This window comes from Petaurus breviceps, unplaced genomic scaffold (assembly GCF_028583685.1).
Source record: "Petaurus breviceps papuanus isolate PSGF00001 unplaced genomic scaffold, PetGlider_PUasm1.0 90842, whole genome shotgun sequence".
NCBI classification, from domain to species: Eukaryota; Metazoa; Chordata; class Mammalia; order Diprotodontia; family Petauridae; genus Petaurus; species Petaurus breviceps.
This window is the reverse complement of record NW_027187358.1, coordinates 19454816-19482536: the sequence shown is the minus strand read 5'-3', so window position 1 is coordinate 19482536 and position 27721 is coordinate 19454816. Positions and strand designations below refer to the sequence as shown.

General features: G+C 34.4%; 1 protein-coding gene across 1 annotated transcript in view; it reads right to left on the bottom strand.

Annotated features, from left to right (window-relative positions):
- Positions 1–2178: 2178 nt before the first annotated feature.
- The window catches only part of ERLEC1 (endoplasmic reticulum lectin 1), a 48639-nt gene continuing 23096 nt past the window's right edge, over positions 2179–27721 (bottom strand). The window contains exons 9-14 of the mRNA XM_069071701.1: positions 24957–25118; positions 24097–24156; positions 19920–20044; positions 8628–8705; positions 8318–8393; positions 2179–2555 (exon numbers count right to left, since the gene is read on the bottom strand). Coding sequence (XP_068927802.1) covers positions 2484–2555; positions 8318–8393; positions 8628–8705; positions 19920–20044; positions 24097–24156; positions 24957–25118 — 573 coding nt within the window. The 3' untranslated portion in view covers positions 2179–2483. The remainder of the gene's footprint in view (positions 2556–8317; positions 8394–8627; positions 8706–19919; positions 20045–24096; positions 24157–24956; positions 25119–27721) is intronic.

Below are 27721 nucleotides of genomic sequence, written 5' to 3'. Positions count from 1 at the left end.
GTGTGTGTGTGTGTGTGTGTGTGTGTGTGTGTGTGTGTGTGTGTGTGCGCACGCACGTGTGCACTGCTTGCAGCCCATACTGGAGAATTCCCAGTTAAGATTTTAACGGTGACTTCTTGGAAATCCCTACTTTAACAAAATCACAGAGCTAGAAGGGAACTCAAGATCTTCTCAGTCAGGATAAGAGCCGAAACATTATCTGTCTCTTTTTAAAGTCAGTCTTTTGGTGGCCCGTTCCAATGTAGTTACAATCTTTAATGACAATTATGATAACACCCCACAACAACTCTGAGGTAGGCAGTACAGTTTTGTCATTCTCATTACACAGGTGAGAAAAATGAGCCTCAGAAAGTCGAGGCTTGCCCACAGTCACAAAAGTACTAAGTGGTAGCAGGAGGAGCACAGATACAGCACTTGGGCACCAAAAGCTTTCATGTTATCCTCACAACACATCTGGAAGGTAAGGTGCTGTTATTCGCATTTTACAGATGAGGAAAGTGAAGCAAACAGAGGTTGAGTGACTTGTTCAGGTTCACACAGCTAATAAGTGAGGCTGGATTTAAACTCAGGTCTTGACTCCTAACTCTAGGGCTTTACCTGCTGCACACCCTAGCTGTTTGTACAACCAAGGCTTGAACACACAAGTTATCTTCAGATCTGGAGCTCTTTTTTCTTATATCACACTGCTTCTTTTCAGTTGAAGGTCTCTTCCAGTTTCAAAAGTTCTGATTCTATCTACATTATTCCTTATAGAAGCCCAGATTTATTCATCACAAGAAATGAGCTGGTCTGAGTTTTCTCTACCACCATTAGCTTTCTCTTTTGCAGGTTAAGTAAGCTTCAATTCCTTTAACTCTACTGATCATGTATTTTTTCCCATCTCTTTAATCATTTTGGCCCCTCTTAAGTTCCTTACCAGGTTTCATTTTAACAGCAAGGGTCAGCTTTTGGCCAATCTGAATCTAATAGATATTATAAAGGACAAAATATGCACTCTGGCTATCATTATAAGAAGTGCTAAAAGGACATACTCTCCAAGAAATGCCCTGATTTCAATTATAATGGCTAAAAAGCAAATACCTAAATATCATAAAATTTGCACTATCTCACCCATAAAAATGGGTTCCATCAGCTCAGAACTGGATTGAGTCAAGTGTCCAAATTAAAATTCTTGCTCTACTGCTTAACCTTTTGGCTTTTTGACAAGTCACTCACCCACTCTGGACCTGTTTCTTTGCAAAATTAGGGGCCTGGGTAATCCCTTGTATCTGAAATTCCTATAGGCTCTAAATGGATGATCTTGTGGTCTCACCTGAAGCAGGGGACTCAAATATTTACTAAGCTGTTCAAGTCTCATCATTTTTAGGAAAATATTGTTTTAAAATACCAAGCCACATTTGTGAATGGTCCTTTAGCAAGAACTGACTAAAGTAGGAAAATAAATTAGTTTCCTATCATTGTTTTCTTTTTTACTCTTATTTCTGACACAGGTATTAAAAGTAAAATGAAGTAAGATGTCTAACAGACATATGACAAGATGTGAAACAAGCAAAGGAATGGAAATCTCAATCCTGAATAATTTAGCACTGATTACATGACAGGGGCTGGTTGCAAATATTTTATTTAGGAATAAAATAATGTTGTAAAAGTGCACTGGCTCTGGAGAAGAGACTGGGTTCAAATCCTGCCTCTGATGTGTCCTACTTTTGTGATGGAATACAAATTACTCCACCTCCCTAGGCCTCGGTCTCTTATCTGTAAAATGAAGAGCCTGGATTAGAAGGTGTCTGAAGTCCCTTCTTGCTTTACAGCTATGATCCCAGGACCTAAAATATACAGTTTATAATCATCAAGTACAAGAGAGTCAGAATAATGTACACACTAATAGATTAAAACAATAGGAAATACAGCAGAATCCTTGAAAGTGTATGGTTTATACTAGGACATGTACTTTGAAGGGAAGAACCAACCACATGAATACACACTGGAAAAATAAGCAATAACTGGTCATAGAAGGAAATGACCTATTGCAAATCAATATTTCTTGAAGATGATCAAAGGAGGTAAAGTTATCTTCAGTCATAGTGTTCACTTCCCCAACCAGAGTAGGCATCAATAATACCAGCTTGATTAATCAGTTTAAAAACTTGCCTGTTTAGCAATGGTTATGACACTTGATTAACTTTCTTGGGCAAGATTTATTTTTGAAACCTCTTACCTCAGAGAGAGAAAAAACACTTATTTTTACAAAACTTCTAATTCACAACATGAATGAAATGAGTAAGACAAAATTATCTGCTTTAAAAGTTTATCAATAACCTCTTATATACACATATATATTCACAAAGTGGTTCAAAGAGTCCCCTTAAATAGTCCTTTTGTCAAGCTCCATTGGCTGAGAACTCTAATGAGGTCATTGGCCATGGAAAGTAGAAATCATGGTGATTTTTAGTGATCTTCATTCTTCTGACTTCACTAATCTTTTAACTTGGTACAGAAAGGAGTCCATTTTCATCAGCTGTGTCTAAAATTTTACAGATTACTGGAGATTCTACCTACAGAACAAAAATAAAGCATTATTTAGTGAATAGTCTTTAAGACAAAGGGATGGAAATAATTTATGTTTCATTGTTTTGGTTCAACAATTCAGTATTATTCTTTTAATATTATTAAAACTTGTTTAAACATATCATACAAACGTCTAGTTGATTCCCCAATTAATTCTACCCTTAAACAATTAAATAAAACAACACAAAAAAGTTATTGAGATTGATAGTATATGCAAATTCAAGAGTTCTATTTGTTAAAAGGATGAATATCTAAGGTCATACCATATTCCAAAACAGTCACATTACCACAATTTGTTCAGACATTCCCCAATTTGCAAACAAAATTTATTTCCATATTTTTCTTTTACAAACAGTGCTGCTCTGAATATTTTTTTATCAATAGGACTTTTCTTGTCCTTTAGGTATGAACCTAATAGTAGCACTACTAGTTCAAAGGTTATAAACAATTCCAATCTATTCTACTGGCTATCTGCTAGTGCAGGTGATCCTGCCCTCTCCTTCCACTTCCACAGGACAAAACAAAAACAAAAGCCTCCTGTCTCTGGTTCTCTCTCCCCTATGTGTTGTCTCCCCTTATTAGAAGGTAAGTTCCTTGAAGGCTAAGACTTGTTTCTTTTCTTAATATTTGTATTGCCAGCACTTATCACAGTGCCTGGAATGTAATACCTAATAAATGCGCACTTACCTATTCTTTCATTCATAATTTTAAACTGTATTGCAAGATAATTGAGCACCTTGAGAGCAGGAGCTGTTTTTGCCTTTCTTTGTATGCTCAATCTCTCACACAACTAAACACTGATTAAATGCTTGCCAACTAGTTGAATTAATTCAAACCTCCATCAATAGTGTTTTCTTACATCCTTTCCTACAATGAACTTTTCCACCTTTACCATATTTGCCAGTGGGCTCCAGGGGATGTGTCAGTTGATTTGCATTTCTATGATTATTAGTGATACTGAATGTTGCTGTAGATGATTGTTAACAATTTGCATTTCTTTTTTGCAATATCTTTGACCATTTGTCAGAGTATAGCTCTTAATCTTATAGATTTTTGTCAAGTTTTGGTAGATTTTAGATATTGGAGTTTTGTCAAAAGTGTTTTTAGTAAATATTTCTGCTATTCAATAATTTATTCTACCTGCATTTATTTTATTTGAAAAGTATTTTTTATAAAACCAGAGTAATTTTGTCTTTTATAATACTGTCATATCCCTTAACTACACAGTTGTGGGAGCTATAACCTTGCATTCTCTTTAATTTTTAGTTAATTTATCCATATGGATTTACTGATGTAAACAGTAATAATATAATCTTATAATAATATTAATAATAACTATAATAGTATATAATAATAAATATAATAAAGATAATAATAGCTAATATTTATGAAGGATTTTGAGATTTTTAAAATGTTTGACAAATCTCATTTGAGCCTCATAATGCTATGAGGCCAGGTGGTAGGAGTGTCTCCATTTTACAAATGAGGAAACTGAGGCCGAGAGAGGTTAGTGATTTACCCAGAATCACAGAACTAGCTTGAAAGCTAGGTGTTATCCTTGATTCCTCCCTCTCATTCATTATACCCAATCAGTGATAAAGTCCTGTTGTTTCTACCTTTGTAGTATCTCTCACATATGCCCCTTCTCCTTATCTGGTCTCTCCCCACTCCAGCCATCCTCCACTCAGCTGTCAAACTGATCTTCCTAAAGTTCAGGCCTGATTATGTCACTCTTCTCAAATTCAGTCACCTTCAGGAGTTCCCTATTAAATCCAGGATCAAATATAAAATCCTCTATGGGCTTTGAAAGTCCCCTGTTACCTGGTTCCTTCCTACCTTTCCAGTCTTACACCTTCTTTCCTCCCCTCCCCCTGCCCTCACTCTCTGAGGTCCAGGGCTACTGGCCCCCTTGTTGTTCCTCAGCTCACATGCAATACTCCTTCTCCCAATTCCAACTGTAGTAAAGTGAAGTGAGCAGAAGCAGGAGGATGCTGTACATAGTAATGGCAATGCTGTACAGTGAAAAACCGTGAATGACTTAGCTACTCTCTTAGTTCTGATCCAAGGCAATCCCCAAGGACTCATGACGAAGCATACTATCCACTTCCAGGAAAAGAACTAATATTGTCTGAATACATATTGAAGCATACTGTCTTTCTTTCCTTCTTTTTCTCCAAGTTTTCTTGTTCAAAATGGCTAATATGGAAATGTTTTATGTGACTGCACGTGTATAATCTATACTGGATTGCTTACTTTCTCATGGAGGGGGGAAGGATGGAAGGAGAGAAGGATAGAATTTGTAACTCAAAACTAAATAAAATCCCCAAATGTTAAAAAATTGTTTTAACATGCAAATGGGGGGGGAAATAAAATATATTATTTTTAAAATAAAATTAAATGTCAGAAGTTATTTGTAAATGATTCGGGATCTGGAATTTTGGGTTTATTCTCCTCCACAGGAGGTCACTGGTTGGGTTACTGCTTGTTTTGCTGGCATGATACTCACCCATTTATGTAAGGTTTTTGTCAGTTTTTTTGAAAATTATTTCCTCTCTATTTGGTGCAAACAGCTACTTTTCATTTGGATAATTTGGATTTTTCTTCTTTTTCTCTTTTTAAATCAATATAGCAAAGGGTTTGTGAGTTTTCTATCTTAAACCCCACTGCTTCATTAGTTTATCATCATCTTTAATTTTCAAAATGTATTTTGTTCTTTTTTTGGAATTACTAAATATTTTGTCCCTCCATCTTTATTTTTCGTTACTGCATCCTTTTGTAAACATTCAGTGATATAATTTTTCCCTCCAATTGAGCTATAGCTTATAAATCCTATGTTGTCTAATAATTTTTATTCTTTATTTTTTGTGTTTGACTAAGTCCTCATTTAGGATGTCTTTTTAATTTCCACTTACTCATATCTTTTGTTTACATTTCCATTACTGATTGTTTTTTAAAGAATACAAAAAATATGTTCCATATGTCTGCCTTTTCTGCATTTGTTTGAGTTCTATGTTCTAGCAAATGATTAATTCTTGCATGTTATAGATGTTTGTAAAACTTCCATGGGAGCCTTAGAAATACTTGTTCTCTAATATTCTCATTCAGAAATCTGCACGTCTTTAAGAAATAGTTTTATCAATTCTTTTCTTTAAATCTTATTTATTTTTCCTTTAGATTTGTGAAACTCATTAGAGAAACATATAGACTGCCTAAAGGTTCTGTCTTATTGTCTAGGTAATGTTTCAAAAATAAATCTTGCTCAAGTAACAATTCTGAAGGATAAAGATCAGTAAAACAAAATGCAGTGGATCCACCAAGTTTATGACCTGAGCTGGTTTACCCCTCCTTGGGAAACTTGGAGGGTCTCACTTTGCCATGCCATTCTACTAAAAATTCCTAGGTAATCTTTGGTTCCATCATAAATGGCATGCTGATAGGTATTATGTTCAGATTTTGGAGGAATAAAACTCTTAATTCTTTGGCGCAGGAAGTGGAGGTACAGATAACTAAAGGAGACAGAAGCCAGGTCACTATTGACAAAATGAATATTAAAAACTATGGCAAGATAATAATATGGATAATTGAGATAAAAACAGGATGAAGAAGCTTTAGTCTGGATTATCTAGATAACTGTCTCAGTTAACTCTGTTAGGGAAGACCTAGCTTCAGGATGATATGTCCTTACTAATAAAAAGATTTGTTAAAAAAATTGCACCATGTTCTTTCATGGATTTAATGCAATAGGTAATCCTAGTAATTAATTTAGAAGGGTTAAAAAGCCTTTGGAGAAAGTAGCTCCTTTAATATCTTAGAAAGAGGTACATATTCCTGCAAGAGGAATCTAGGCAGTAACATATGAGGTAAAGATATTAAATTCAAGACTAGAAGAAACATATACTACAAATTCTAAACATGGCTCTGACAGCACATAAACTTAAGATATTTATTACTTTGGTTTTCTCGTTATATAGCAATGCTACTGTGCTTCATAAGATTGTTGAAGAGATAATGTAAAATACTATTCTATTTTTGTTCTTTATTTTCAATAAGGAAAACAAAAATCTCTTGGGAATTCTTAGATGTCAAGAGAATAAATGGGCAAGAAGATGAACTATCCTTTCCATTACTGGTGGGGGAGAAAAATACTTTTAAACAGTCAGAACTGGAAAGCTTGCCCAGATCTTCTTTCTGGTTTGAAAGAGAACTGTAAAATACAGTTATGTAACTGCCTGTTGAGTTCATGTTTACAACATCTCTCCTATATGCACTCTTCTTTCCTCTGACACTGCCACCACTGTGGTACATGCCCTCAGTACCTTATACCTGGGCTATTATAATGGCCCAGTGGTCAGTCTGCCTGCCTCAAGTCTCTTCCCACTCTAATCGATCCTGCATTTAGCCACTAAAGTGATTTTCTTAAAGCAGAGGTCTGACCAGGTCACCTCTCTACTCAATGAACTCTAGCGGTTCCCTATTATCTACAGAATCATACAAAATGCTCTGTTCGGCATTTGAAGCCTTTTATAACCTAGCCCACTTCTACTTTTCCCTTACTCCCAAAAATATACACTTAGATCCAGTGACACTGGCCTCCTCCATATTCCATGAACAAGACACCCATCTCTCAGCTCCCGGTATGTTCCTGGCTGTCCTCCATGTTTGGAATGCTCTCCCTCCTTTTATCCCTCCCCCCCCCACTTTCAACTTCCCTGGCTTCTTTCAAGTTTGAACTACAATCCCATCTTTTATCGGAAGATTTTCTCAACCCCTCAATTTTAATGCCATCCCTTTGTTAATTATGTCCTATTTAACCTGCATACAGCTTATTTGTATATATTGTTTTGCTTGTCTTCCCTGAAAGATTGTGGGATGCTGGAGGGCAGGGAATGCCCCCCTTTTTTAATCTTTAAAAGTGAGTATCTGATAAATGTTTGTGCTTGATAAATGTTTACTGATATATTAGAATGTCAGCTCCTTGAGAGTAGGGACTGTCTCCCCAACCCTTAGCCCCCCCATGTTTATTTTCAGAGAGATTAAGGAAAGTTAATCTTAAGTAATTTAGAAAAGGCTTTCTACTTAGAACAGTACTATGGGATTTGGATATGAGCAGCACTTTTAAAAAGTTGAGATAGTCTGGCAAAAAAACCCCAAAACAATCGGGAATAGCTGGTGCTTGTGGGCTTGTAGTCAGGTAACCCTGACTTCCTGTCTCAGAACTAAATAGCTATATGATTCTGGATAAATTAACCTCTCTCAGCTTCAATCAATTATCAACATTTATGAAGAGGCTACTATGTTTCAGGCACTGTGCTAAGATCTGGGAATTAAAAAAAAAAAAAAAAGACAAAAGACAGTCCCTGACTTGAAGGAGCTTGCAATCTAATTGGGGGAGACAACATGCAAACAAATATAAAGTAAGCTACATTCAGGATAAATAGGAAGTAATTAACAGAGGGAAGGTACCACAATTAAGAGAGACTGGGGAAGACTTTTAGTAAAAGAAGGGGATTTTAGTTAGGACTTAAAGGAGCTAGGAGGTCAGTAGGCAGAGCAAAGTCCAGGGATGGGAAAAGCCAGAGAAATCTGTAAAACGAGGGAGCCTCTAAGATTTTTTTAAGGCTCTCAATCTATGAAAAGTTCCTTTTGGACATGAGAATATAGTCTTGGTACTCCTTGTAGGTAGTCCAAGGCCTTAATTTAGATTCTAGACTTGATCCAAGACTGAATTCATGACATTTATTGTACTTACTCCAAGAATGTATTGGCAGGAATGAGGCTCTAACATATATACAGTAACAGCATGAGGTGATTCTGATTCTTTACATCTAAAACAAATAAAAAAACACTTTAGGAATTCCACAAACTATGAAGACTTATGTTTGTTTTAAGCTATAAAATAAACCACTAAAGGGCATTAACTTAGAAAAAAAATAAAGCAAAGATCTTGTGTAATCTTAAATAGGACTTGTTTTTAGAAGTATATTCTCTATTTATGAAAATTTTATATTTTACATAGTTGATTAAAAATGTATGAAGGATGATTCAAATGTTAAACTTACTTTAGTTTTACAGTAACCTGTCTTGGTTTGTCAGTTAAATCACAAATATCTCCATTCCCATAAAAATGTGATACCATCCTACCAACAGAGAAGAAAACAAGTTGTTATTAATAAAGCAAAAGTTTATTCATTCAGGATAAATAAATAAGGTCAGTTTTGAACTAGTATAAAATTTGGCTTACAAAGTATTTTAAAAGGAAAAAATTGGCTTATAAATACGTGAATTTTAAAAGAAAAAAATCGATGTTTAAGTATATGTTGTAATTTAAATTTACTGCAAATAATGTTTGCCAAGTTTAGGTCCTACTCAATGCCCTAATTACAGAAAATATGCATAATTCAATTAGTATATTATAAAATGCTCTAGTAGTAAATCATGCTTTCTCTATTAAGTAAAGTTAGCCATATCTCATTATTCTGCTTTGCTTATGAGTACACCCTCCTTTTAATATATTCTAGATAGTATGCAGTCTCAGTAACAAATTCCAAATTACTATAATCTAAATTAGCAGGTTTTCCTGTATATTTTCTTACTATGTTGTGTTCTTCTTTAACTTTAAAATAATTTTTTTTATTATTATGGACTTGGCAAACAACAATAAATATTTCTATATACAAAAAGCAGAGGACTATATACAAAATCACACATTTCTATTAAGTAAAACTTTTAAAAAGTATATGGCAAATTCAACACTTGAGCTTTAGAACTGTCCTGCTTGTTTGTGGCTCCCTCTGAAATTTTTTCCGTTTTTTCCCCTATACATTTAAAAAATATTTCACCGGTGCTGATTTGGCTATTTTTGGGTAACATTAACACTACTTAACAAGTAGTCAAGTATGTCTGAAAATGTACATCTCGTTCTGCACGTTTCTGTTAAGAAGCATGCATCATCCCCAGTCTTATGGAATTGTGGCTGGTAATTGCATTAATCAAAGTTCTTAAGATCTTCAAAGTTGCTTTCTTTTATAACACCATAAGTACTATATATATTGTTCTAGTGATTCTGTTCACTTCACTCTGTATCAGTTCATAAAAGCCTTTCCAGGTTTCTCTTAATTTGTCCCTTTTGTTATTTCTTAGGGCACAATAATGTCCCATTACATTCACATACCATAACTTGTCTGGCCTTTCTCCAATTGATGGGCTGCAAGTGACAGTTTCCAGTAGTTTTTTATAACAAAAAGAACTGCTATAAATATTTTCATATGTAGGACTCCTTTCTCTTTTTCTTGGATCTTTTTGGAGTATCGTCTATTAGTGGTATTGATTCTGAATTACTTTTCAGCATGGCTGGATCAATTTGATAGCTACATCAATGGTGCATTAGTGTGTTCTGAACATTTCCTCCAACAACTGTCACTTTTCTATTTTTGTCAGTTTTACCAATCTGTTGACTGTGAGGTGAAACGCTAAAGCTGTTTGAATTTGGATTTCTTTTACCAGAGACTTGGGAGTTTTTTTTTTAATGTTTGTTGACAGCCTGATTTTCTTATTTTAAAAACTGCTTGCTCATATCCTGTAGTTAGTTAGGAACTTTCCCCCATCCAAAATTGTTTCCTTCTTTGTTCCTTTAATTTCTTTATGATGTGACCTTTTATATCTAGGTCATATATACATTTGGAGCTTATCTTGGTATATGGTATGAGGTACTGATTTAAACTTAATTTCTGCCAAACCACTTTGCAGTTTTTCCAGCAGGTTTTGTCTGAGAATCATTATATCAGTAGTTACTATGTTTCTATAGGTAATGTACCTAATCTATGCTACAGATCAACTTTCCTATTTTTTTTAACCACAGTTCTGATGATCATACCTTTGTAATTTGAGATCAGTACTGCTTTCATTCCTTCCTTCTCACTATTCCCCATCCCCCCACTATTTCCTTTGGTATTCTTGACCCTTTGTGTCTCCAGAATAATTTTATTATTTTTTTTCTAGCTCAGTAAAACAATACTTTTGTAGTATGGTATGGCACTGAAGAAGTTAATTTAGGGATTACTGTCATTATCATTATATTGTCACATTCTAACCACGTGCAATTCATATATCTCCAATTGCTTAGGTCTGTCTTTACTTCTCCAGAATGTTTTACAGTTGTATTCATATAGTTTTCAGTGGGTCTTGGCACAGGTTTCCAAATATTTTCTATATTCTGTAGTTATTCTGAATGGAATTTCTCTGTCACCTCCTACTGGGTTATGCTGGCATACATAAAGGCTGTATAAAGTTCTGAGTTTATTTTATATCTTTCTATTTTACTTTTTTTTTTTTTACAATTTTACAATATTACAATAACTGAAGTTATTGCTTCAATTAATTTTTAGTTGCCTATGTTTATCTATGCATCATCTTCTTATCTGTAAAAAGTGAAAGTTTTGCTTTGATATGTTAGCATTTCTAGTATGTCAATTAATAGTGGTAATAAAAGACTTTGTTGCTTTGCTCTCAACATTAGTGGAAAGGTGTCATTTATCTCATTATGTATAATGCTGGCTTTTGAGTTTAGATAGATGTTATTTACCTTATTAAGGAGAGGTCCATTTATTCCTATGCTTCTTAGAGAAACTAATATTGTCTTGTGTCAAATGCTTTTTTTTTTTTGCAACCACTGATATAATGTACTTTTAAAATCAATTTTAATGTGGTAGATTATACTTAGTTTCTCCAATATTAACCCAACTCTACATTCTTGTTATAAATTAACATGTCAGTGTACACTTTCTTATGGATGCATTGCTATAGCCTCTTTGCTAATTTAAAATTCTGAGGTTGGAATCATTTGAGATATTGGTCTATAGTTCTGTTTCTGTTTTCTCTCTTTCTGGTTTAATAATCAAGATCATCTTTGTATCAATGAAGGAATTTAGTAGTATGCCAACCTATGTAATACTGTAATTAGGGCTTATTTTTTTAATGTTTGATAGAATTTACGTTTAAATCCATCTAGTCTTATTTTTTCTTTGGGAATTCATTTATGGTGTATTCAATTTTATTTTCTAACTGGGTTATTATTTAAATTCTAGGAATTTGGTATTTTTAAAAATTTTCATCTCTTTTATTTGTAATATTGTTGGCATTTAATTGGGCAAAATAGTTTCTAGTACTTTCTTTTATTCCTCCATGTGCTGTTAATTATTTTTCACTTATCATATGGTAATTTAGTTTTTCTTTTTAAAATGCAAACTAGCTCATCTTTTCTTTAAAAAAAATTTAACTTCTACCTTTATTTATTAATTCAATTTTTTTGGTTTTCATTTATACTAATCCCTACTGCTTTTCAGAATTTCTGTTTTTGTATTTTGTTGATCTTTTGGGGGGATTTGCTATTTTTCTAGTTTTTTTTAAAAGCCAAATACAACACTGATCTGTCCTTTCTTTTGCTGATGAAAGCATTTTGAGGTATAAATTTCCCCTTTAAGGACTGCTTTAGTTGCATCAGCAAAGTTTTATCATTTCACTGTTCTAATTTCCTTTGAAGAAATGGTCTAATGTTTCTATGCTTTCTTCTCTGACCCACTAATTTTTTAGAATTCTTAGTCTAGAAACAATTTTAATATTTTTAAGAAGTCCTTTACTTTATATAATTTTATTGTGAGTCATAAAAGATGTTTAATATTCTGTTTTTCTACATTTCTTTGTAGGGATTTTATTCCTTAATATATAGTTTTTGTAAAAATGCCATGAGCTGAGAAATGTCTGTCTTTTCTATTTTCATTTAGAAATCATCTGAGAGCTATTGTATCTAGTTTTTTTAACATTCCATTGAGGTCCTTAATTTCCTTTTTGTTTATCTGTCTAGATCTAGGTAGCTTGGTGGAATAGTGTAGATACAGAGATGGTTTTGGAATCAGGAAGATTTGAGTGAAAAATTCCCTCCTCAGACACTTACTAGTTGTGTGAGCTTGAACAAATCATTTCACTTCTGCCTGTCTCAACTTTCTCATCTGTAAAATGGGGATTATAATAGTACCTACCTCCTAGGGTTGTCAGGAAGATCAAACGAGATAATATCTGTAAAGTGCTTAGTAACGTGCCTGGCACACTGTTGTTGTTCAGTCACGTTCAACTCTTCATGACCTTGTGGGTCATAGCACGCCAGACCCTGTCCTCCACTATCTCCTGAAGTCTGTCCAAACTCATGTTTGTTGCTTCCGTGACACCATTTATCCATCTCCTCCTTTGTTGTCCCCTTTTCCTTTTGCCTTCAGCCTTTCCCAGAATCAGTCTTTTCCAATGAGTCCTGTCTTTTCATTATGTGGCCAAAGTATTTAAGCTTCAGCTTTAGTATTTGTCCTTCTAATGAACAGTCAGAGCTAATTTCTGTAAGTACTGAATGATTTGATGTCCTTGCTGTTCAAGGAACTTTCAAAAATCTCCAGCTTTCCTTATAACCTGAATATAAAATAAAGCTTTCCTTATAACCTGAAAAATGATAGTTTTGACTATATAGACCTTTGTTGGTAACATGATGTATCTACTTTTTAGTATGCTGTTCTGATTTGCCATATCTTTCTTTCCAAGGAGCAAGCGTCTTTTAATTTCATGGCAGCAGTCATGAAGCAGGTATTTAATAAATGCTAGCTGCTATTATTGTTTTACAAAAATACACTGATATCCTTAACTACTAAAATTTTACTCTTCACTTCCACCTGTCTGTAATTGCATCAACTTTTCCTTTAAATATTTACATAATATATCACTTGGTGCATATATATGAAGTATCCATATTGATTTCATTATCTATATTGCCTGTAAGCATAATGTGGTTTCCCTATTAACTCTTTCAATCAGGTCTATATCTACTATTACCTTGCCTGTTACCCCTGCTTTTTTAAGTTATCCTGAAGCATAACAGATTTTGCTTTACCCCCTAATTTTAACTGTGTGATTGTTTCAATTGAGTGTGTAATTTATAAACATGTCATTGGAATATGCCTTTTAATCCATTCTGTTATCTACTTCACTTTTAAAGGTGAGATCATTCCATTCACATTCTTGGTAATGACTGGTAGTTGTGTATTTCCCTCATCTTATTACTCTATATATTTTCCTTTGCCCCCAACACAAAGAAGAGGATTGGGAGACAGGTCTATGTGCAACATTAATAATCTATGATTGCTGTGATCTGCTTTTGCTCCACCTCTCTTTTCTCTATACTTTGGGTGGTCTCTTTACTCTCTCTGTCCCTCTGTTCCATCTACTCTCTTTAGATCATCAAAACATAACAAAAATATACACAAGTCCTCCTTTGTATTTAACTCTAAGGCCTCTGAAGACAGGGTTCAGAGAGGTGCTTTCCCAATGCTCAAGTGTATTTACCTTTCTATGTTTCCCTTGACCCCTGTGTTTACATTTCAAAGTTTATACTGAGATTAGGTATTCTCATCAGGAAGGCTTAGAAGTCTTCTTTCACTGAAGTTCTAGTAGGATTATTCCCTCTGCCCAGTAAGTTATTCTTGGTAGTACACCTTTATCTTTTTGCCTTTTGGAATATCATATTCCAAGTTCTCATCTCCACTGCAGTGACAGATTATTAAATCTTGTGTTACCTGGATCATGCCTCCTAGGTATTTGATCTTTTTCTCTGTAGCTGTTTATAGTACTTTTTGTTTTCCTCTGAAGCTCTGGATTTTGGCTATGATATTCTTAGGATTTTTATTTTAGGTGCTTTTCTAGAAAGGAACTGTGGAATTATTTCCATTTTAATTTTGTCCTATGGTTCTAATATGTCTAGACAGCTTCCATTCATGATTTCCTGGAATATGGTATTCAGACTTTCTTAAAAAAGAGTAATTTTGAAGTAGTCTGATGATTTTTACATTATCTCTCTTTGACTTAGTTTTCGGGGTCAGTTCTATTTGATAGTAAATCATGTACATTTTCTTTTTTTTTTCAGTCTTGTTTTTGTTCTAATATTTTTTGTCCCAGTCACTGATTTCCTTTTGGTTCAGTATAAATTTCAAGGAGTCTATATAAAGATTGTACCTCCTTATCCTACACTGTTTAATCTTCTAGTTCTTAGCAGCAGAATTCTCATTTCATTGCCATTTCTTTCCTCTTTAGTTCCCATTTCATTCATAATTTTTAGTTCTTGCCTCAATTCTAGGATTTCTAGTAGATCTCATGGCCAAGCTGTGTTTTCATTTGAGGCTTTGCTTGGAGAAATTGTGTAGATATTCTCTTCCTGTATTGTTCTCTGGTCAATCTTGGATCCATAGTATTTCTTTAACATTGTGTTTTTCTATTTACTCATTTTTTCCAAAATTAGTACCCTAGTACTTCTGAAGAAATGTTGGGGCCTTGTTGGGTTATTTCTGGCTGAGTGTTGTGCTCTTTAGGGAACTCAGGAGTGGTTTAGGTGAGCGAAAGGCAAACTTTCAGGGTCCTAGGGTGTAGTCTGATTGTTGTCTGAGCTTTTCAGGTTCTCAGTCCTTATCTAGAGTCAGATCACAAAGCCATTGGTTCCAAATCCTGATGGCTTCTCCTGATTTGTGCTCCCATCTTCTTACCCTTGGGTAAATTGCTATTAGATTCAGTTTTTCCTTGCTTACCCCAGACTTACAAGCCTATAAAAGCTTCAATATTCTATTCTGAGGTTGGGCTTTTCTAGTTGGGACATGATTTACAGTGCCTGCAGGCTTCTAGCTATCTCTTTATGTAAACCTGGGCTAAAAAAAATGCTCATTATCATTTTTTTCCTTTAGATTTCTCAATCATGAGCTGTTTTTCTATATCTTTGCTAGAGTATCTGTGTGAGAGGTGAGCTGTGTACCATCATCTTTGCTGAAGCTCCTTTCCTTTCTAATTTTAACCACACTGCTTTGTCTGTGCAAAAGCTTTTCTGTTTTATGTAATAACAAATGTCCATTTTTATATTCTGGGATCCTTTTATCCTTTTTTTGGTTAAGAGCCCTTTCTTTCTCTCTATAGTTGTAAAAGCCATCTCTTCCCTTGTTCCTTTAAACTGTTTATGAGGTGAACTTGTTTATATGTAGGTTATATATCCATTTGGTGCTAATTGTAGCATAGTGTGTGAGATGCTGGTCTAAACATAATTTCTGCCAGACTCCTTTCCAGTATTCCCAGTAGTTTTTTGTTGAATAATGAGTCCTTATGCCAGTAGTTGAAGTCTCTAGGTTTATAAAACCCAAACATGCAGATAAACATTCCATATGTTTATCTGCATCTGGAAATATGTGCCACAGATCATTGTCTATTAAAAAAGTATATCAATGTGAGGAAATCTAGAGACCAGAGAGGGAAAGCATTTAGGAGGGTATATGTGTAAGGGTCAAAGGATGGAGAAAAAGAAGTGATTTTTGTCAACTAAAGTATACTACAGGGCACCTTGATGGAAGGAGGGGGTGAAGAGTTTTGGAAACAAAATAAGGTGGGAACAAGAGGCATAATGATACAATAATGATATTGAATTATCCAATTGTCTGTTGGAGCTTTCTCTCTGCCCAAAGCAGAATAGTAAATAACTTCTTTACTTACTCTAGTGATAATTTTACCTTTCAAAAGGTGAAGAGTGCAACCAATCTGGATCTGATTCTTCCTTTTTTTTTGGATCTGGTTCTTACTAACTCTAATGGTAATGGGATTTGAAGATCTTCCATGCCCCTTGAACTTGCTGACATAGCAGGAAGGGGTGGGGCATGAAGGAACCGGAGCCAAGTAGGAGCTAGGCTGGAGCCAGCACGGTGACTGGAAGTGGCGGTGGTGGGAACTTCTTTTTTTTTGAGCCAGCCAGAATTTTTCCTAAGGACTTCTGGGGACAGGAACTGCAGGGGGCCAGAGTTGCTGGGAGTGAGCTGGTAGAGGATGAGCAGTTAATGTGAGTGAAGAGAGGAGGATCTTTGCCTGAGGTAGCCTGTTCTGTTTTGAAGGGTTGAGAATGTGGGTGTTTACTGCATTAACTCTGTGTGCCAACTCCGTGGCTACTGTGATAGCTTTGACTTTCTGGTTTTGGGACTCAGTTTTCTGGTATTTGAATAAATGTTCTAGTTATGTCCCCCATGTAGAGAGCCTGTTACACTTTGTGATTAATAACCATATCTGCATATTTATAGCTACTGTAGGCATTGTGAATACTGTATTGTTGATACAATAACAGGAAGTAAGGAGGAAATAATGGGAAGTAAACACTCAGGAGTTTTTGACAGAGGAGAGGAAATCTTGACATAGTCCAACTGGCACATAATAAGTGCTCAATAAATATTTGTTGGGTTGGCTTGACTTGACAAGCATCCTAGCTTTTGGGGAAGTTCAGAGGAAAGACAAGTAGGATCCCATGAAATAAAAGGCTTCAGGGAAATCAGCCCAAGAGGGATAAGAGTTGTTCAAGAATGGAATTCTAAAGACTCAAATGGAAACAGATTCAATAATGGAAAATGGGATTTATCTGAAGAAACTATTGTGAATGCAAAGGAAACTCATTAACTTAGATTTTTAAAAGTCCTGTACATAAGATTTTGAAAGCAAGACCAGGTAACAGAAGATGAACAAATATAAGAGGTACTATGATTCTATAAAAATAGAATGCAAAAATTCACAATGAGATGAGTTTGATGAAAGAAGGTAAGAACAACAAAAAGGAATTTTTAAAAGCTATTATGAAAGAAAAAGGAGAGCCAAAAAAGCATCCAGCTGGATGAGATGATGGCAACTGATAGTTTTTATTTTATTTCTGAGTTTGTGAAAGAGAATGACTGTTGCATTGGAAATGACATGATAAAATGACTAGCAAAGAGCTGATGATCAAGATTAGTGAGAAAATATTATTAAAGTCAGGCTGCTTACCTAGTAAGATAAATGACATCCCTGGATTCTGAAAGAACTGGCAGATATAAGTAATGAATAACTACTGCTGGTTTTTTAAAAAAAAAATCACAGAAAACAGGAGACAGTACAAGAATGGAGAAGGGTAATATTATGATTTTCAAAAAAATAAGAAGTGTGTGAACTATAGGTCAATGAGAATAACTGATTCTTGGAAAAATTTTAGAATGGCTCGTAAAAGAGATGACTGAACATCTAGAAAGGGAAACAATGATTACAAAAAGCAATCACTGTTTCATCTAGAACAACAAGTTATCTTAGATTAAATTCATATTCTTTTTTGATAGGAGTACTAAACTAATATATTAAGGGAATAATATGGACCTAGATTACCTTGATTTTAGCAAAGTTTCTGATAAATGAATCATGTTATTCCTATAGACAAGATAGAAAGATTTGGAATAGAAAATCATGTAATCTGATTGAGTCAGAATGGGTTAGATGACTAGATTCAAGGAGTAGCTGTTATTAGTCCAATATCAACATGGCAGGAGGTCTCCAATGGAGTACTCCGGGGGTCTCTGTTTAGCCCTGTTATGCTTAACATTTTTATCAACGACCTGGATAAAGGCATAGATTCTCATTAAATGTGCAGATGACACAAAGCTTAGAGGGATAGCTAACCCAATGGATGATAGTATCCAAAAGGACCCTGAAAGGCCTTGAGCCCAAATTTGGGTTAGTACTGGATTCAATCTAGAAAGAAGAAATTCAGAAGAGATAAAGTCTTATACTTGGGTACAAAAAACATCAACTTCACAAATATAATTTAGGGGAAGGTATGGATAGGCAAGAGTTGTTCTGAAAACTCAATATAATTCTACAGTATGACGAAGCTTCCAAAAAAGTCAATGTAATTTTGAGCTTTATAGTCTGTTACTTTATGGAAGTTACTGTTTCATTTTTTGAGGGGGTTAAATATCTAGGATTCTCTAAGCAAACCATCATATCTATAAAAATGATTGTTTTTTCTTGTTTGTTTCCTCAAATTTTTTTTTCTTATGTTATTGATAGAGCTAGAACTATAGAACTATGTCAAGTAACTGGTGATAATGGACTTTTTTGCTTTATATCTCATCTTACTAGAAAGGCCTCTAGTATTTCTCCACTGGGGATAACTGGCTCTTGGCTTTAAATAGATAGATGTATAGAATAAATGAAGAGCCTATTTATTTTCATAGCATAATGGGGGTAAATGCTAAGTTTGAAAAGCTGAACGATTAATGGACCTCTGTTTGAATTCTGTCTCTGCAAATAACTACCTTGGGCCAAGTCATTTAACTTCTCTAGATGACATAATGGATAGAATGCTGGGCTTGGAATCAGTAAGACCTGAGTTCAAATCCAGCCTCAGACACTTATTAGCTATGTGACACTGGGCAAGTCACTTAAGCTCTATTCGCTTCAGTTTCCTCATCTGCAAAATGGGGATAATAATGGCACCTATTTACCAAGGTTGTTGTGAGGATCAAATGAGAAATAGTAATTGTCAAAAGCTTAGCATAGTACCTAACACACAATAAGCACTGTATAAATTTTAGTTGTTATTCTTATTGCTGTTGGTTGCTTATTTTGCAAAAAGGATTTGTGAAGATCACATTTCTTATTTTTGTTAATTTATGTAATATCTCTCTAAAACTTTATGTTTACTTACCAGCTCAAGTTAGACTACAACTTACAATTCAAATCACACTTCCATTAGAAAAAGAAAACGTTTGACCTCAGACATTTAACACACAAAAAACTAGCCGTGTGACCTTGGGCAAGTCGCTTAACTTCAACTGCCCTCCAAAAAGTGGAAAAAAAAAAAGAGAAAAAAGAAAAAGAAAAGGTATTTTCTTAATATTCTTAAAATATTCTTTTAATTAAATATTAAATATTTAATTTAATTATAATAAATATATTTAATTAAATATTTAATAAAATATTCTTAAGAACTTAATATTCTTAAGACTAAGAAACCAGATTTCTAATCAGCTAGAAAATCCAGCATATTTAGAAACCAGAGCCTCTGAATATAATCAGCTTCTAAAAAGTTTAACTTAGAGCCTGAGAAGCAAAAGAAAAAATGCAGTCCAAATCAGATGTTTCCCCGCTTTGTCCCAGGACTGAAGATTAACACTGAACTTGTAGCTGGAAAGCAGGGGCACCAGCCAACTCATTAAGTTGGATAATCAAAGGAGATCATTTAAGGCATATGATGCCACTTTTTAAGAGGAAAAGGTACCAAATATATTGAAACCTCACTATAATACTAGTATTAAGCATGAATTCCTTTGGACCCAGTTCAAAGGACTATAGTTACAAAAGCACCACTATTCTAAGTCTTGTAGATTCTAATACAAAGTAATATCCTAACTGAGAAATTAGAAATCTTGAAGTTGTAAATGAAAACATTCATGTTTTTAACATCACTCTCTGATTTTTCTTTGTTCTTCTCTGACCTTTACCTAACTATTTGTGTACCATCGTCTCGGAGATGATAGGCTCTAGCAGTATTCTTCTTTGCCCATTCAATATGCTCTTCTTTGTTCCATGTTCCCACAATTACAGATGTTTTTCCAATTTCTTTATCCTAAAATATGGAAAAATGCTTGTGATAGGTTTTACAGTTTGAAATATATCTATATTGATGACTCACACCTCTTTTTCCAATTTGCTTTGACCATTATCAACAACTACCTATTAAATACATCCATTCAGATAGCCATTCCTTAAACCTAATGTATCCAAAATTTACCATCTATACTCTGAATTAGATGCCTCACTCAAATTATCTTTTCACTAATGGCACCACCAGTTTCCCAGTCACCCAGATTACAAACAGTTCTCTGACTCCTCTAACTCTCTTCCTCTATATCCATCAATACCATCACTTCCTTTGAAACATCTCTAATGTCTGTCTCTCCCTCTCCATTTCAATCGCTAAGTAAGCTCTAATGTAGTGGGAAAAAGCAATGGTTTAGGACCATTAGGACTCTGTCACTCACTAAATATGTAACTTTGGGGAAATCACTTCACTTACTGGAACAACCCACTTTACAGTGTGGCTTTGAGAATCAAATGATAATTACAATTAATGTAAAGTGTTCAGTAAACTAAAAAACACTACACAAATACAACTGACTTCCATCAACCTTGAGAACTACCTCTTAAGTGGTCCTTCTCCCTTCCAACTCTCCTGTAGGCTCAATCACAGAATTTTAGAGTTGGAAGGGACCTGAGTGGTGTTAAGGGGTCCCCTGAACTTGTCTTCTTGAGTTGCCATATGTTCCATAAACAATGGACATAGAGTATACAGGAGGTCCTGAACATGTCAAGGACAAAGCCTACACTGCCTGACATAACTTTGTTGTTTGCACTCCTCGCTGGACTCCCGGTGTGTCCTTGGGAGTCAAATTAGCAACAAAAACAAGTGTCAGTCTACATCACTCTGAGAAACTTTGTGCAGCTGGGACTCTTGTAGATAAGCAAACCCATCCTATCTTCATGATCAAGAAGTTCCCAAGGGAAAAAATTGTGGCTTTTGCCATTGCCTTTCTCCTTCCTTTTGGAAGTAGATTAATCCTTTCCTCACTTCTGCTGTCTTTACCTCCTCTCACTCCACTCCCATTTAGGAGACTGATGCCCCCCTCCTCCTCTCTTTGTTGCAATTTCATAAATATGCAAGCTTTTGTTTGAATTGTGATCCCCTTGCGTCTGTATAGGGGTTCTACACTCATGTTCATTTCTCTTGTAATAAACCTAGATACAGTGCAAGTCTCAGGAACTTGTGATATTTTTTTAATTAACTATAGCCAAAAGTACAATTCAGACCTGAACAAGAAGTCTTCCACCACATACTCTAAAGTGATTATCCAACATTGGTTTAGAGATCTTAAATGAGGGGGTGCCTATTTATTCCTGAGGCAGCCTATTCCACTTCTGGCTACCTATAACTGATAAGAAACAAAAATATTTATGTTGCCAATCTAATCTTAAGGTACTTGATTTTATCATGCTGCTTTTCTAGGCAAACATTTTCAGCCGTTTTATAATTCCTAAAAAATAAAGTCCAAATTCCTGAGCCTGAAACTCAAGGCTCTTTATAACGTGGTCTTAGTCAACTCTTCCAATTTTATCTCCAACTGTTCTTTCAGGTACCAGCCAAACTAATTTCCATACCATTCACTAAACATGTTATACTTATTTGTAATGTCAACACTTTGCTCATATTGTTTGCCTTGCTCTGAATGCCCTTTGTCCAACAGTTTACTTATCCAAATTCTATCTATCCTTGACTTTTCAGCTCTAGTCTAATCTCCTCCATAATACCATCCCTAATCAATCCAGGCCACTTTCATATCCCATTTTGTGAACTTCACTATTATTTATTGTCAATATCACTTTTTGTCACTTAAATATTATACTAAATTGCACTAAATAGTATATTAAATATTACTTTGTATTACTTTAGTATTTGCTGATTTAATGAATAATTCAATAAAAAGTACTAGGTCAGATAATGTCTTATTTGTCTGGGATGGTTCAAGTATGGTTCTCTCTAAAGTTAAGGGGATGAAGGGTACCCAGTGGCTTCTTTTAATTTCCAAAATAAAATAAAATTATTCTGAATATAATATTAAAAAAAGGGGGCTGTACATGAAACTGCAGATCTCTATTATGTACAGGTTGCTTTTCTTAGAAAGCATATAATAAATTCAATATGTAGTTTTCAAAGCTGTCTTGCTTGTTTATATTTCTTTCTAGCTTTTTTCGATTATTTTCTGCTTTTATAAAAAAAATATGCCTCAATGAGCGATCTTTTCTTTCTTCCTTCCCTTCCTTTTTCCTTTCATTTCTACCCTATCCTTATCACCCCTTGTCCTCCCACTCCCCTTCATATGAGAAAAAAAATGGTTTCTGCTAAATTTTAAGATACCTTGCCTAGGCTGGAAGAATACTCATTCCATATAAAATTTTGATATCATCAGAAAAGTATTTTCTCACCTTACCCACATTCTTCCTCATTAATTAAAAATAATCTTTTTATCTTATTAACACCTCAAAAGTTCCAAAGAGGAAAATACCACTTAACACAAAAGGGTTGGAACGTAAAAAAGTGCCACCTAAGGGACCTTGAGTTCAGAAACATATTTTCCAGGAATACTTACACCCTAGTCCCTTAATCAAACTCCATTGGCTCCTTATTGCCTATAGGATAAAAATATAAACTCTTCTGTTTAACTTTTAAAGCCCTTCATAATCTAGCCCCAATATATCTTTTTATACTCATTATACATTTATTTTGCTTCTTTTACTTTATGGTTCAGTCAAATTGGTCTTCTCTCTGCACTTGCAATTTATAAGCACTTAATAAATTCTCTATCAATCAATATTTCTATCTTGTATTCCCTGATGTAATATAATACAACCTTTTTGAGAAAAGTGATTTTTTTTGGGTCATTGTGTCCCCAGTGCCCAATATAGTACTTGGCACATGGTGAGCACTTAACAAATGCTTATTGATGAAACGAAAAGAAGGGAATAATGACTAATTTAAGATCTTATTTTCACTTTTTTCTAATGAAATAACGTATGAAAAAGTAATAGCAATTTTAATGTTTTAAAAATATTTAATTATAGTCTAACTACAGTTATTCTTATTGTTACCATAAAGTTAGATATGATGGATCTATTTTCAGAGTAACTGGCTGAGTTTATCCAGATTTATTAACTGTGTTTACATATCAGCTTCCTATTTCATTTGTTATTTAATTTTTATTAGGCATTACATAGAACACTAATCTTACCATAAAAAATATTTCCATGACTTGCCACAAATATAAACTTCAAGGGCTTTATCAGGAAACAATTCTTATGATATCTGACACTTTAAGGTTTGCAAAGTTATACAAAAATTATTTCTTTTGGGCCTCACAACAACACTTAGAAATAGCTATAATAGCTAACATTTATAAAGCACTTACTATGTGCCAGGCTCTATGAGAAGCATCTTAATTACAATTATTATTTCATTTGATTCTCACAACAATCCTGAAAGGTAGGTACTACTATTATCTGCATTTTAGAGATGTGGAAACTGAGGCAAAAAGAGCTTAGGTGACTTGCCCGGGGTCACACAGCTAGTAAGTATCTGAGGCTGGATTTGAAGACAGGTCTTCCTGCCTCTAGGCCCGATGCTTTATGCACTGTGCCACGTAGTTGCCCCTGTATGTAATATGGGTATTATCATCCCTATTTTTTTAACCTAGCAAACTAAGGCTCTGAGAGGTTAAGCGATTAGCCTTTGTTATGTAGCTAATTGAAGCAAAATTTGAACCCAAGTCCTCCTGGCTCCCAGTCCATCCCTTTATCTATTCACTGCTCATATGTAAGGTTATAGTAGATACTAGATCAACATAAAATTTTCATTCCCATACACAAAATGATTTTTACATGCTCACAGTAATAGATGATCCTAAGAGCAAACTTTAAAGTGATTGGCTCAAAAATAATAGCCAGACCTTCATCTTTCAGACTTTATAGATGATCTAACCAGCTTTTTCTAGTGATACCAATTGTTTCAAAAAATCAAAATAACTTCAATTTATATAGTAGTACAATAACATAAATACTATTACATACCTCATGGTACTGATGAACATGCTTGCCATAGCAAAATTCATATTTCCACCAACCTACACCCTAAGAGATAGTAAAAAAGAAAATGTTAATTACAGTTTCAGGGGGCTCTCAGCACAAGTGAGAAATATAGTGAAATCAGTTTTACTTACACCGCAGAAGAGATGTTTGACAAAATGTTTTTTGATTATGACAATATGATATAAAAGATGTGCACATAGAAGATATAGGTCACAATGGACACATTAGTAATATTAAAACAGAATGCATCTTCTCATTTTTTACCACTGTGTCAGCAGGAATACAGATAATGCAGCTGCTATTTTGATCATCAAGTACAAATTAATTTAGGCCATGAAGTAGCATATGTTAGGAAAATAGTTCAAAAAGATTAAAATTTTCCACCTTAATGTACTTTCTTCCATATCTTTTATAGACTCAAAACTAAACAATATCAGAGTCTAGTAACATTTACTGCCTTTAGGCATTTAGTTATGTTTACTTAGTCCTAGCTTCCTACTCAAAAATCAGAAATCAAATAAATTTCACTATTTAAATTAAGATAAAAAATAAACTGTGATTTGGGTCAACCATGGAAGTTGCTCTAGTTCATGTACAAATTTTCAAATTAATTGATTTTTATTTAAGAGTTAACTGACACGAACTGATAAAGTATAACACCTTCAGGTTACATTGCTGTCACTAGCCAATTTTAACTGGAAAAATCCTGATTGGATGTTTCCCAGAAAACTAATTTCCTAAAGACAAGCACATCTTTCAATTTTTAATCCTGTCAATGTACAGTTAGCAAATTTCTAAAAAATAAACCTCTCCATTTAAGAGTTTAATAATTCATTCCTCACCCCGTGAAAACAGTAAGAGCCACTAAGAAATTCCTTTATGAGCTGGTCATCAGTCAGTCTGGAGATGTGTGTTGTTCCAACAGTGAGTAGCTGATGAGTACCAAGAGCAACTGGTTTTGGGATGGAGGTAAATCTGTCTTCTTTAGCAGAATGCAGTTCTTCCTGAAATTAAGCACATGAATCTCTAAAGGCTCTCCAAGTACAATGTATTACACTGATGCCTCATTCTCCCCTTAACTCCTGCAAGTTCTGTCACTTCCTCATTATCTTGGCCCCCACAAAGAATCTTCTCTTTGGACAAAGAAGTATGGTTAAACAAAATCAACTTACGAATTGACCATATCTGACAATGTATTGCCTATTTCTACACCAGCAATATACCAACTTTCCTCGGCCCCCTTCAGGGTGACTGGTCTAAGATTTATTAAATTTCTTTACAAGAGATCCCTTTAGTTAGCCCTTGAGATGGACAGCAAGCAAGCAGGGGATACCATTGGTATAGATACACATTTTACTGAAACTGCTTAAGCAGTGAGTAGGTTTAAACATTCAAAGTATAAGCAGGATATGTAAAAGTTCAATCAAACATGGAGCTGAATAGTAGCCACATATCATCCTTAAAATTTTTTTTCCCTATTTTTTGTTTCTTATATCACCAAAGTACCCTTTATTCTTCCTTCTCCTCTCAGAAAGCCATCCCTATGACAAATAGTCTATTTTGGAGAGGAAGAGAAAATCAGCAAAACTGACTGATGCATTGAAAAAAATCCCAAAATATGTGAAATGTGAAACACTTGAGGCCCTCTCGCCTCCATGAGGTGAGAGGTTCATCCCTTTCTTTCTTGAAGAGGAACATCTATGCCACCATCAGTCTTACAGAGTTAAGATTAGTCACTACATTGATTTAAAATCTCATGTCTTATAGTATTGCTTTTATATACACACACATATGTAAATTTATACAAATACTCTTAGAGAAGCATCATGGTACAGTAAGACGAGGATTGAATTAGAATACTTGGATTCATATCCTGCTTCTGCCTGTGTGACCTTAGTGAAATGACCTAACTCTGGGTTTCAGCCTCCTTATCCATAAAAATGAAGGAGTTGGCTAGCTTCTAAAGTACCTTCAAATTCTGTGATCTCATTGTCTCATTGGCTATTTGTTTCCTTACTTTGCCAATGATAACTGCATCTCTGAAAAATAGTTTAAGAACAGGAGATAGGGGCAAAGGAAAATCGTGATAGAAAAAAAGATCCAAGGATATAATAAAACACAGAAATCAAATCATTAAGGTTATTTGGTTTCAAAAATCTTTTTAGAATCTATTCTCCAGTTTTCATCTGAAGGTCTGCTTGGTTTTAACTCCACAAAACATGAAGCCTCAGTATAAGTTACCCCCCTGGTAGTAATACCCCCACCTTTCCAGCTTTTCAGCTTCCTTCTGTGTGTTGTCTTCCCCCATTAGATCATAAGCTCCTCGAGGACAAAGATGGTCTCTTTCTTATTGGTATCCCCGGTGCTTAGGACAATTTCTGGCACACAGTAGGCACTTAATAAATGTTTGCTGAAATTGATTTTTTATTTTTACTTCCACCATCCCAATAAGTCTCTCATTACCATCTACTTAGATTATTACAAATGACTCCCATTTGGTCTTCTGTACTCAACTTTATCTTCCCTTCATTCATTAGTCATATACCGGATCAATCTTCCTTATGTACAGATCTGATCATATCAATGATTTGTTCAAAACCTTTCAAAGCTTTTATAATATGGACTATTGCTCCTTTTAGACAGAAGATAAATTTTCATTCTCAAGGAAAATAAGAGTAGTAAGCTTGTATTTCTATAATAATGTTTTCACTTTCATAAACCCAAATGTCAAGACCATTTTGTTATTGCTAAATCAATGTGATGTATACCACCAGGTAGCACATTAAAAAACTCAGAAGAAAACATAAACCATTCTTATTTTTTGCTGAAGGGAAAAAGGGGTAAGAAAAATCAGTGGTGTGAGGGGCAGTGAGGGAACCTGAATTTTAATTATATAGATTTAAAGCCTGAAACTCAAACTAAACTTTACCTATTAAAACTTGAAAAATAAAAGCTATATATTCACTATAGTTATAAAAATGTCAGTAATTCAAATTAGTTTTAACCATTCAGGGAACCTAGAATATTACTCCAGAAATACTCATATTTAGGATATATGAAATGTTACAAATGCTAGAAAAAATATTTTCAAAGCATTAGACCCCACATTTCCCTGAAAACTTCATTTACTGAAGTGGAAACTTTACAATATCAACCAAAACTGTACTGTTCCTTCCTTGAAAAAATACAAGAAAGTTGCATTTTGTTCAGCATCTTGGTTGAAGTCACCTGTAAGTATAACAGACCACGGGATGTGCATGGGAGTAGACAACATCTAATTCAACCTCCTGATTTTACAGGTAAGAAATTAAACTCCAGGTGGATGGGTCCAAGGTCACAAAGGCAGAAGTAGCAAAGCTGGAATTCAAACAGGATTTTTTCAAGCTAAGTCTAATATTCTTCCTACTACACAACACACTGGCTCTAGTACTAAGAATGCTACCAAGAAGACAGGTTATGATTTCATTTGGAATGGAAACTCTTAACACAATGTTTCAAGGAATCTATACATTATATAATATCATTTTTTCCTCTTTCCAGAGTGACATTGTTGGTCACTGGATAAAGAAAGAGTACACACATTTTCTTTCATAAAGCAAATAAATAT